The sequence below is a fragment of the Scaptodrosophila lebanonensis genome, unplaced genomic scaffold (genome assembly GCF_003285725.1).
Source record: "Scaptodrosophila lebanonensis strain 11010-0011.00,11010-0021.00 unplaced genomic scaffold, SlebRS2 tig00001415-arrow-pilon, whole genome shotgun sequence".
NCBI lineage: Eukaryota > Metazoa > Arthropoda > Insecta > Diptera > Drosophilidae > Scaptodrosophila > Scaptodrosophila lebanonensis.
This window is the reverse complement of record NW_022060742.1, coordinates 418,529-431,236: the sequence shown is the minus strand read 5'-3', so window position 1 is coordinate 431,236 and position 12,708 is coordinate 418,529. Positions and strand designations below refer to the sequence as shown.

At 43.9% G+C, this 12,708-nt stretch overlaps 1 protein-coding gene across 1 annotated transcript in view; it reads right to left on the bottom strand.

Moving 5' to 3' along the window:
- Position 1: 1 nt before the first annotated feature.
- Positions 2-12,708, bottom strand: part of LOC115632606 (pneumococcal serine-rich repeat protein) — a 48,719-nt gene continuing 36,012 nt past the window's right edge. Inside the window, exons 8-10 of the mRNA XM_030529833.1 lie at positions 3,085-5,048; positions 1,156-1,681; positions 2-1,097 (exon numbers count right to left, since the gene is read on the bottom strand). Of these exons, the coding sequence (XP_030385693.1) occupies positions 2-1,097; positions 1,156-1,681; positions 3,085-5,048 (3,586 nt within the window). The remainder of the gene's footprint in view (positions 1,098-1,155; positions 1,682-3,084; positions 5,049-12,708) is intronic.

The window sequence follows — 12,708 nt, the reverse complement described above, 5'->3', positions numbered from 1 at the left end:
CTTAGTACCTGCTGCTGCGGCTGCTTGAGCCTCCACCGACGCTGCCACCACCACCGCGCGAACCACTTGATGGGCCGCCTGTGGATGTTGCCTGTCTGTATATGTAATCTCCACCCACGCCCACAGAAACCTCCAGCGTTAGATCGTCACGAGAGCCAGGACTTTGACGCAGCGATCTCTGAGGTTTCAACACCGTGGTCGGATGTTCGTAAATGCGCGTCTCATTGCTCATGAAATTCAACTCGCTGTTGCCTCCAGAGTTGATGGTCTCACGATTGCGCAGAACCATGGGAAGCTCGTAGTCGCTGCTGTCGCCGCGTCTAAAGTTCATGATGATAGGTGAACGGTCCAGCGATTTACGGAGCATGTCGTAGGTCAGCTCGTGATCACACAAGCGCGTCCCGTAGCTCTGAGGACTGCTTGTCTGGCGTGCCGGCAAATGAAGATTGTTTGATGAGGACCCCGAAGACTGCGGCGAGCGTGTGGCATTGCGTTCGTGGGTCGCATTTACGGGAGAACTGGACTTACGCAAACGCGATGAATTGGAACTAGAGCTGGCCATAATGGGTGTTGAATCGCTGTGGGCATGCAAGTACCGTAGTCCGCCCGAGCTGTTGCCCGTACTATTATTGTTATTAAGCAAAGCTTCGCGATAATCCTCGTCAAATGAGCGGCTCTTGTCAAAGTCTAGTCGTAGATTCTGATTACTACCGCTGTCGCCACCACTGCCGCTGTTATGGGCCGAGCGAGCGGCACCACTCCGATTGTAGTTGTTGTAATCAAAGTCAAAGGAACGACTCTTGTCCACGTCACTTTGCCGGAGGCGAGCGGAAGTGGATGCCCCAGAATTCAGCCCATTGGAATTATTCGGAACCTTGACTGTTCCCCCGCCACCACTAGCGCCTGTGTTGCGCATGTTTGGCACAAAACCGCCTGCATTTGAGGCTGCGAGACGTGACTGTTGATACATGGGTGCAGGTTGTGCTGTCAGCGATTGCTGCGAAAGTGGTTGCTGCTGATTGGCAGAACCACCCACACCCACACAGACAATAGACTTGTGAGCGCGATTTGGGGAGCGCTCGCTCAACTGCAAGGATCTGTGCGGATACTGGAAGTTATTGCTCCACACTAAAATGCACATTGCCCAACACTTACCTGGAGCGCCTAATGCGATGCTCCTGCTCTGCCTGCTTTGCTGCACTACGCGCTACGGCTCTTCGATGTGTGGTGGCATTCGTAGCCACAACTGCCGCTGGTGTAGCTCCAGTGCCATTGAGAGGCTCATGGCACTCCCCACCGCTGTAGCTCGAGCTCGATGAGCTGCGCGAGATGTTGGGCGGCGTCTTGTCGTCATGGCGCTGTCGTCGCTCCAGAGTGTTGTTACGCGAACTCGAGTTCTGACGCGAGCCCATCAGCGACAGCTGGGAGCCCTTTTTGCGTCGCTCTTCGGGCGTCAACGAACGCGACTCTGGAGTAAGGGAGCGCTGCTTTCGCAAGCTACTCGACGAGCTATGCGACTCGTTGCGATCGGGTGTAAGAGAGCGTTGGCGTTGCGCTTTAAATGGTGAGATGCTTACAGTCGTCGTACTGGCATTAGGATACTGATAGTTGCTAGCCGATAAAAATTCCGTTGAGCCACCATCATCGTCGTCCTCGTTGTCCAACTCATCGTTGGAAAGATCTGAGAAAAGACAAGACACATAGCAATGCTTAATACAGGCCAATTAATTGACTTGTTATGTCTGCTGCTGCCACCACTTAATTGCAAATGAGCTGGAAAACGCCCTCGCCCAATAGCCCATGCCCATGCAGATAGAATTGTCTGCACAACAAAGTTCTACATTGTCATTGCTGTTCTCTATGGCCTTGGCTTAGTTTTGGCAGCGCTTGCTCTCGTTCATTCTCGGGGCATTTGTCATTGTCCATTAGCAGCCACTTGGTGAGCGTGTAAAAGTTTTGGCAGCTCGGTTTTTTGCACACAGTCGACAAATCCCCCAAATACACGTTTTACACTGCACAGAACAACATAGTTTGTACTTTGATGATTGAACTCTTTTTCAATATGTTTGGAAAACATTGAATGGTGTGTGAAAGCAGGTAAAAGCTAGCATAGCCGACATAGAGTCTTCTTTTGCTGGGTTGATGGACTGTAAACCCAAAGTTTTTGCAGCTTAGTGTTGACGATCGCCCACTGGACTGACAAACCGAGTTGAGGTGGGCCAAGCACTGCACACAAGCTTTGTTGGCAATAAAATCTTCTTAAATATAATTTACACAACGTGCGAAGCGCAAAGCCAAAAGTGCAGACAGTGATTGGCATAAATGTGCAATTTGGCCAAAAATGTGGCTATAGGCCGCAGCAGAAGCACCCAGTGCTTGAAAACGAATTCACGCTGGCAGGCAAGCCGACTGAACGACCGACAGGCTCGACGTCCCAAACCGGACATTCCTCGACTGTTGCTGATTGCAACAACTTTTCATTTCAGCCATTGAATTTTGCATGTGCCTTCTGGCAAGGATGCGCACCAACTTGGCCAGGCGACAATTTTTCAGACCGAAAGCAAAGCAATTTATTTGCGCTGCGTGCGCAGTGAGGAGTGACAATGGCATCGGCATCATCATCGTCGTCGTCGTCGTCGTTGCTGACGAGCGCAAAAGAGTGACTTGGAGAGGGGATGGGGGGAGGGGGAAACGGGACCTGAAACTTTAACTTCCGCCGAACATTTGGCCAAATGATGAACACTGCGATGCGATTCAATGAATTCGAAATATGCGGCAGTGAAGCGATGCGATTGAAGCGATTAATATGGCAGCCATCTGTTTGAGTTGGGAAAGTAGAAAGATGGGTTTTGGATTGCTGTTGCTACCGTGGATCCCATTGGAATGGCACCAGCATTGTTATTCATTGTTATACGTGAAAATGATCAATTTAAAACATCAATCGAACAGTTTATAACGAACAATAATGAAAGTAATACTATTATTTTAAATGTTTCTACTGCTTAAAAGATGGAATAGGTCTGAATTGATTTGTGTAGGTCCACACTTTTCTACTTAACTGTGTAGTTATTGGAAGTTACTCACCAGACCGGGCACCGCTGTCACAGGAGTTGAGACGCTGGCTCATTGTTGTATCGAAGCTGCGGAAGCGGGACATGGCCAAGGAGCTGGGAGGCATTGATGCCCCTCCAGAGACACCACCACCCACGCCACTGCCCATGCGACTAAACTGAGATTTGCGGGATCTGCCGAGCACATTGTGGCTCTTAGAGCGCTCAAATGCGCGCTCGTTGCGCGCACGCGGCGAAAACTTAACGCTGGATGGCTGACCTGTACTTGCGCTGGCCACACTATAGGCAGGCGGTGCTTCTTTCACGGATGCATTCAAGTACGCCGTGGTCTGTGGGTGCAAATATTTCGGCGAGTTGTCGCGACTGCGTAACGAGCCGCTGCTGCCGCCGCCGGATTCGCGCTTTGTCAAATAGTTTGGAGAGTTACCCGTCAGCGTGCTGAAGTTGGGCGAACGCTCGCGCTGCACGGCCAGCGGCGGTAAGGGCGGACGTTCTGAAAGATTGCCGTCAAAGCTGCGCGAGAAGGTTTCCACGTAGTTGTCGGTGGGCGTAGGTCGGCGTGTATCATACTCAAAGCTGCGCGAGAAGACCATACCCTTGCCACCACCCACCACCACAGAGCCACCATTGGGAACGTGATGCTGCTGCACTGAGATGAGCTGCGAAGATGGCATGGGCTGGCTCTGGCGACTGGGCTTGCGTCTCTCTAGATGACGCGTGGATCGAGAGTTGTCCTGGAAAGCGGGTGGTGGTGAGAGTATGGGTGTGATTGGTGGCGGCGACTCCAAGTCGTTTAGGCTTTTTACAGGCAAAAAGCCCGGTCGCTCATTAAGTATGCTGGCCAGCTGGGGGTCAATGATTCGGTAGCCAGGCCGCAGCGCCGGGTCGCGTGCAGTAATCCCACCACTAAGGCGGGCCTCATTGCGTTGTATCAGCTCCTCCACCTTAGAGCCGACAAATTTGGGCGCACCATAGGTGGAGGCCGGCTCCATGATACTATGTTGATGTTGCAGACGCGGTGGACCGAAATCCGTTCGACGTGACTGATCAAGTTGCAGCACTCTCATGTTGCTGCGAAGTCCATTGTCGAGCATGGCCCCTCCATTTTGCTGTGCAAAGTGAAGGCGTCGATACCCACCTCGATTCTCATCGTTGGCGCTGCTACGTTTGGTGTTCACTTGCACCCAGCCGGACTTGTTAAGATAGATCTCCTCCTTGTTAGCGGCCGGCGAAGTCGATTTCCGTTGTGTGCCAGGCAGGCCGTAGTAGTGCTCGCCAAAGAGATAGGTTGGCACCCCACCGGTTGGCACAGAGGACGCTGCACCACCGCTACCACCACTCGCGCCGCTCCCACCGTCCATGTGGTAGTGCATTCTACGCGCCTCCAGCTTTTCGTTGAAGCTGCGCGTGGAGGCCTCTAAACTTTCGCGTCGCTTTGCGACGTACTGCTCGAAGGCTGACAAGTGTTGCTTATGTTTGGACTGTTGTTGTTGTTGCTGCTGCTGCTGTTGTTGTTGTTGTTGTTGAGTTGATGGGCTTAGCTCTGATTTGTTGGCATCCTTGATGGATTTAGACTTGCGTGTTTGCTGTTCAGCTGCTCCTCCGGCCGCTCCTGGTGCTCCTGCTGCTGCAGACTCGTTGTCAGGCTCAACGCTTTCATGTCGCTGCTGCTGTTGCCGCTGCTGTTGTTGATGGGCTTTTGAGGGACTGGCGCGGGAGCGTGTGCGTCTACGCTTTGGGGGTAAGGCTGGCAGAGGCAAGCTGCTTACATCAATCTTATCGTGGGTGGATGAGGATAGTTCGTCGTTCTGGGATTCGCGTGTCACCGAATCACGCGTCAAGTGACTATCATCCGACTGCGCCTCACTGGAGTCGAGGCAGGCGTAGTCCTGACGCGTCAGCGGCTTTGATTGAGATGAGGCCGTAGATGATGCAACTGCTGTTGTTGTCGTTGTTGTTGTTGGTATGCTGGTTGCACTGCAAAATAGAGAGGAGGAAAGAAATGTGGGATAAGTTCACTTTTGCTGCTTCGCTTCCATTTATGTAATGCATTCTCTGCCTTGCCAGCCGCCATGCCTGGGCATACCGATACAAAATATTTTGTAATTTTATAATAAAATAGTTTCCGTGCTCATATACATACATACCACATACATATAATTTATTTTCTCAATTCATATTTCAGATACTCAAATATTTTCAACAATATGCATACATAGTAAGTGGCCTTTGCATTCAATTTATAATAGCACATATAAAGCATTCATTCCATTTGCATTATTCTGTACACATTGCAAGCAGCGTATAGTACGTGAGTTTTATGTTCAACTGTGGGCTAAACACATGTACCACCTGAGGTTGGCAAAAAAAAAGAAAAACAAAAAAAAACTGAAACATATCAGAACAGTACAGAATTTCAGAGTAGTTTACCAATGAATAAAAAAGCGTTGCAACAATATCGATTAGACTTTTTTCTCGCCTTGCCATTTGCACACTGGGATATTTTACCCATCAGAATCTCCGCCTGGCTTGAAAGTTTGATATCGAGAGTATCCTAGTATTAACTTTGTGGAGCCTGAAACTTGAACTGAGCTTTTCAATAATCCTGTGTTCTAATCGATAATGGGTTAGTAATCTAATAATTACTGGCTCTTCTGCTCAACAGCACTAGTGATTACGCCATGAAAAATTCCTTTCGACTATGATTCCCTAATTATACGAGTAATACATTTTACTTCCTACTCTCATGTGAGTCCTTCCTTCCTTCCTTCATTGAAATCTTCTTTTTTCAAGTTGCCCCGGCAGAATCCGTGATCACCACTACTGTGAGTAGGAGCAGAGCTTGCCGGACTGGCCAATAAGCATTCCCACTTTTTAGCTTTTATCTACTTAACTATTTTATTTTAATTTAATTTTACTTGCTTCTGTTTTTTAATGTTTATTTCTTCATTTCTATTTCTTTTTCTCTGACTACTCAGTGCTGTGTCCATTTGGCCACCCACCGAGTCGGATTCGCTATTTATCCTTTTTATTTACTCTATAATTTTATTTATTTTAAAGTTCTCTATTGTATTGTTTTTTTTTTTTTTTGTTTTTTTTTTTTGTACATCGACATCATTGTTTGCTGATGAGTTTAACAAAATAAGCAATTGACCCATGACGATGAATTTACAGTATTCCGAAATTCAATAATTACGGAAGCTTTCATGCTTCAGATGCTGTCATTAGATGCATTCTGCAAGTGTGAAATGTGAAATAAAATTTGTGGCTACCATAGTGACAGGAGATTCTTGAAGCTCACCGTAAAGGTATTAAAGGTGCTAGTTTCCACAACGAAAACTGAACTACTCTTCTACTGTGGAATCCCAACAAAAGAGACTTCCGTGCGAAAACTACAACCCATTCAATGTTGTGCCCCAAAATCGATGTGTAACATTTGTAAACACTGCTTTTATCAAACAACGAGTATCAACAATTAAATAAATAAATGTTAAATGCTTTGTCAGCAGCAACAACAGCCAATTGCCAATGCCAATAAACTGTGAGTTGATCTCTTTCTCCTCCAATGACGGGCAATTTGCAGGCAGGCAACACAACTGAGGAGCTAGGAACTGGGGGCTCGCCCGGCACGAGCGCAACACCAAAAAGTTTCGATTGCCATTCCATGGTACACAGTTCTGCACTCCGTGTCTGTCTCAATTCTTGTTGACAGTCAATTGCAAATACATACATATAGTACTACTACCAAACATTGTGCATTTGGCTGGCCGCTTGTAGAGCAGCAAAGTTTCGAGTGCTTTGAATTGTTGCTGCCGGCACATGACAGTGAAATGGTTTCAAGAGCCCAACTTGAAGTGCAACAATATCGCAGCCTATCTGGTGCACAGCCACAGCCACAGTCACAGACACGACAATGTCGTACTATGCTGCAGGACAGAAATTTATTTTAGCACGCGACAAGCGCAACACTATCTCTGTACAGTATTGTTAGGTTTTCTTAGACATTAAACATTACGGAATAAATAAATGAGTTATCGTAAAAGTATGAACATTTGTAAAAGAAAGCGCGCATTGATTAAATTGGTCCAGAAACAATTCCTCCTGTTTGCTCTTCGTGGTTTAAACTTGGACCCAAACCCTCGTTTGCGAAACTATTCAAGCAGACTATAATATAAATAAATCTTCCTTCGCTGGCTAATCGGAGGTCTGGCCTTGGAGTTGTGTCCTCCACAAATTGATTGTCGGTAGTGTCGATTCTCCCTCCTTTTTAGGTCGTCTTAATTTCTCAATTCCTCGCAGAACAACAAGAGATTATCTTCCTCTTCTGTTGACAGATGTATAACTGATTGTGCATCGCAATGCTTTTCGGGTTTTATGTGTTTTTTTTAGTGTTTTTGAAATAAAATAAAAATAACTTGCATAGAAATAGAAACAGGCTTGGCTATATGTATTTATTCCTTTCCGTTTGTACAACATGTGGCCAACTATTCCCCTTTCTTGGTGTTAGAAGCGTACGCACCAAAATCAATGTACCTCTAATCCCTTCAGCGATGAAGGGTGGTAGGAGAGTTGAAGCAATTGCAAGGATTTAGTGTCTAGAACACAGTCCAGATTAACATAATAAATACTAAAAACATTGCATAAAATGTGCGTCACAACAACACATTTATGCACTTGACCCTGAATTCTGTCGTGCAGTTTGTCGCCCAAATATGTTACGTTCATGGCTTATGCTGTGGGTGTTTGTGTGTGTTGCGTTATTATTGTTGTTGTTTTCTGTGTGTGTGGGCAGAAAATGCCGCTCAACCGGTTCCAAGATAATGAATTTATACTCGTATGTTTCATAACTCTTATTGTGGCACGCATGACTTTTCATGGAAAATAAATAATGCAATTTTTAGTTTGGCAAGCACTTTGAAGAATTAAGCAGTTAAACGGCAAAAACTTGTTAAATAGAATAAACAATAATTTATAAAACCGAGATATTACAAACACAAGAGCCATTCTCAAAAAAGCACACGTAAATAAAAATATCTACCCATAGGTCTGAATATTTCTACCATCGGTTGTAAACATAAAATGTGCACACTAAAATATTGATTTTAAAACATATGTAAAAGAGTCAACAGTTTAATCAAAGGTGTATATTTTTAAGTCCAACAATATGTATATGCATTTTTCTTTTCTTTTAATCAAAAGCAAAATTATGCAACTCAAATATATAACGAGAAAAGGTCACTTATGTGTAAAAAGCATAATCATTTCTAGATTTTTTTCTTATCTTTCAATTTTTTCAAAACTCAAATAACTGATTGGAATAAAAACCTATATTTAATGCTCAACCAACGTGGTAGTAATGTCAATGACATTTTTACAACCCACGCCGTTCCGAAGCAAAACAAAAAAAGAAATTGTCGTCTATATTCTAGTAGGCGCACAAAAAGAGTCATGTGTTCATAGTAAGCGGCGCATAAACTTTTACTTCTGCCTCGTTGTTTTACAAAAACAACAAATAGGGCCGCCAGCAACAAAAACTACAACGAGAACAAAGTACATTTTTGCTTAAAGTTTGTTGCCACTATGTGGAAAGGGGGCCAGATGTAGGGCTGTAGTCCCACAACCGCTCATCAAACACAGTGCGTATTTGTGTGTGTGTGTGTGTGTGTGCAATTGTACACTGAACAAAATTTGTTGTTCCCAAAAGATGGGTAATGGTGGATTGTTTTCATGAATATAATTGAATTGAATATATATAAACTAAATGATCCAGAAATGAATTTGATATAACGATGAGTTTCAATTTATAATTCCCGTTTTACATTATTGCGATACAGGGAGGACGAATATCTGTTTTGTCTTGAAAATTGAAAAATTGTATGCGTTATAGGATACAACAATCGAAACTATTTAATGGCAGAATTGATGTGCTTGCAGATGTTATATTTCTCTATGAGCTAGAACGGAAAGTGTCTAAGAATTTCGTATTATATTCTTGGCCAGATTTGTAGGAAAAATGTATTCACATGAATTTTTTATTCTCTTTTGAGTGTATGTGTGTGTGTGCCTGTGCATTTACTTCCACTGGGCTGGGCAATAAGATCTACTGGAGTGGTAGACTGGCAGGCAGGCAGGCAGCCGTCAGAGGCTTGTTCTGGAAAGTTTGTTGACATGCATCTCGATTCGACTTCAACTCGCGACTTGAACTTTCTCAATGCAATTTTAAATGTGCGGCATTTACAGTTTTCTTCTACTTGTGAAGCTGTTTGATATGGCCTTTTGCAATACAATGGCATGCGGGTAGGAAGGAACCCCCACACATAAATCCACCCATTCAGCTTGAGTTGACAACCACAAGAGCCAACAGCCAAGAGCCAAGAGGTAGCAGCCATCCGTGCGCTGAGCAAATTTCTTGTCGTCTCTTGACGTTACCGCAAAAACAGAAATTATCATTTAAGAGCGTGTCGTTCCGTAAATGGTCAAAAGCCAACAAACCGCAGACAGTTCGTTGCGCTGAGCCTACGAAGATTTTTGAACGCGTGGGTGCTAACAACTTTGAGTTCAATTTGCGGCAATTTCGAAACTTGTTCTGTGCGTGTCAAAGTGGATTAGTCAGTGTCTAAAGAAGGCCATTGACAATGTGCTTAAAAAGGCGCTGCCGGAATCCAGGCAGAACGGGCTAAGAAGTTCAAAAAATGCACAAAATCATGTTAAGGATGACAAAGGCGGAAATACGAAGAGAGCAATTGTATAAATCAAAAGTTAAATTAAAGCTTCTGTCGATCAAACCAACAATGGAACTTTTCAAATACCGATCGTTTTCATTAAACAGTTTGTCAATTTAAAAGCGCTGATGAGCTGAAAGCCTCGGCAGCTAGTGTTCCAAATTTTAAGTAGGTTAGGAATTAATAGTTTAATATACTAACCTAGCTCTATGAATAAATATATTAATTAAATATTAACAAGATCTAAAACTAGCAAGTATGTCAAAGAAAGAAAAATGTAACTGTTGTGTAATTTTTTGTAAAATGAAGTCGTAAAATCAAAGGAAATAGCAAGTACTGGGAAGTAGTCGGTTTATTTAGCTTATTGTGTCATCTATGGCTGTAGGTTTAATTAAAGACAACATATAGTATATGTATGTATCTGTCTCTATAACTGTAGACCTGATATGTATCCACTTATGTAGTATTTCTATTCAGTGGCGATATGCTGGCGTTCTTGTCATTGTTTGGCCTTAGCTGCTAAGGAGGCGGCACAGTCATGAAAATCAACTGAAGCGCTCAAGTGTCAACTATGCGGTGCGCATTCATGTATGCGCGGATGTGTGGGAGTGTGTGTGCGTATCTGTGTTAATGGAAGTGGCGACATGTAGTTGCAGTGCGGCACACACATGCAGACTTACATTCATGGTATATTGATAGCCTATTTTAGACTCATGTCGCATTAACCTAACATTGTTGTCTGATGTCGGCCCAAAGCGGATTGAAGGCAAGCCGTTTGTTAACCTGCCAATCCACAATTATTCCGTTCACTATCAACACCTGCAGTGGATGTGGTTGGTTACACAATCCAGGATCTCTAATTAGGCTACGTTATTCAGCATACGTTTCCATATCAAATGAACACACCAGATTGTTATTCTTCAGTTGAATTAAAACAACTAATCAGCGACAATGAAAGCACGCGTGGTCAGCGAATGGTGCGTGGTAGTTGGGCATCTGGTCGGCTCGACTTTGTCCATATTAGGCTAGCCGGTTTGAAGTTTTTTGTGCTTTAAATTCTTATTTCTATTGCCAATGCCGATCACTTTGAGCGCCTAGTTTCCATTTTTAGTTTTGATTTTGATTTTTTATTTGATTTTGCTTATGTGCGTTCTCGTGACCTGCCGCTGTCGCTGTGGTTATTATTGCCAATTTGAAGAGACTACACAGAACTCAAGTATTTATGACTATAAAGCACTTGTGTAGGGGCATCTCGATATTGATGTGCTTGCTTAATTTCATTCACAACCGTCTTGCCAACTCACTTGTGGGCGGCGGTATTCCAGTGTGCTACTGCTGTACAAATGTTAAGTATACGCAGCGTTTCTTTTGTAGGCTTATGTCTCCGACTTCAACGCTTTAGGCGTTCACAAGGCCGTTTACTTTTTTGAGATGGAAGGTGGCACGGCTTGAGAGTGCGAAGGCCTTTCTGCCCTTTCCATAACAATTATTTGCGCAATTAAATCCAACCACGTTGCGTAATTTTTACGATGAAATCATAAAATGCCTCTTTTCCACTATCATTGTTAATATTTAATACGCACATAACCGCAATTAAATGCAACAAAATTAAAAGTTGTTCTCGATGCCGTTCTGTTCAATTTTGTGTCGTTGTTGGTTGTTGTTGTTGCCGCTGCTGCGTATGCCGCATGTGTGCGTGGAAGCTTTTACGCATTTCTTTGTAATCCGATTATGTTGTCATGTTAAATTAAATATTAAAACCTGGTTGAGTGCATGGCAGCAGTGCGAAAAAGCTGTGGGACGGGGCGCACGAGCACTATATATGCGATGGCTTATTTTACATTTAAATGCCTGTCCGCCTGTGTATGCCACACTTGGCACTTGTGTTTCAATTGAAGTTTCCCAATTTTCATTTCCAGTGACCTGTCACAGCTGCTGATACAGCAAACAAATAAAAAACAAATTTTAAGCAAAAAGAGAACAAAAGCCAAATTTCTGGCGAAGTGACCCGCAGCTAAAGGTTCCATTCGCCTACACACGCATATAAGGTATTTACTTTTGTGAGTTTCTGCGAAAACTTTTTGTGTACAACATAATTAAAAATGCAATGAGCTGAATTCTGAATGAAACAGCACCTTTTTGTTACCCAGTAACAATTCACGCTTCGCATTCATTAATAAACTCTGGGAGAATGTTCTAAAATAGAAACAAATGTATACATTATTTACTCCGACTCCAACGCTGCAGATCTTGTCTTTGCCATTTAGGGCTGAGGTAACGATTTCTATTTGTTTTTTTTTTTTTTGGCGATGGTCGGAGAAATGCTTGGAAAAGAACCTGAATGCAGGTGTGGCTGATTTGAGTTCCATGGAACTTCATGTGGGCGAAGGCAAGTGGCACAAAAATTTCAGAATATTCTCTTACAACTTTTCAAAATTGATTTTGTGCCACATGTTTGTTTAGTCACTCCAGTGCTCTGACATTTATTGATGGCCTGCAAAATACAAGCAACTCAAGACTTAGTCGTGCGCACACACACACCACTGATCAATCACTTTTGGGCTGGAAATAAACTTTTCCACATACATGTAAGTATTTGTGTGGATATTTGTGTTGGTTGTGTTGACCACACGCTGGCTGGCAGCGCATGTGGCCAACAGAACTGTGGCTAATTGCAGTTGCTTATGATTAGACTGGGCTCTAAGTATGCTTTTGATGTGGCCAACAATTTGTTGCTCTGCTTTGACAACTCGGTATGGCCTTAAAAAAGTAGCCGGTGACAGTTATAGTTGCATTTGAGGCTATAAATTTGGTTATATTTGCATAGAGCTGGACGCAGCATGGTCCCAAATACAGATCCAAACACTCAGCAGGCTGCCTGACAAATAAATGGCCGATTGCTGTTTCTGACTTGG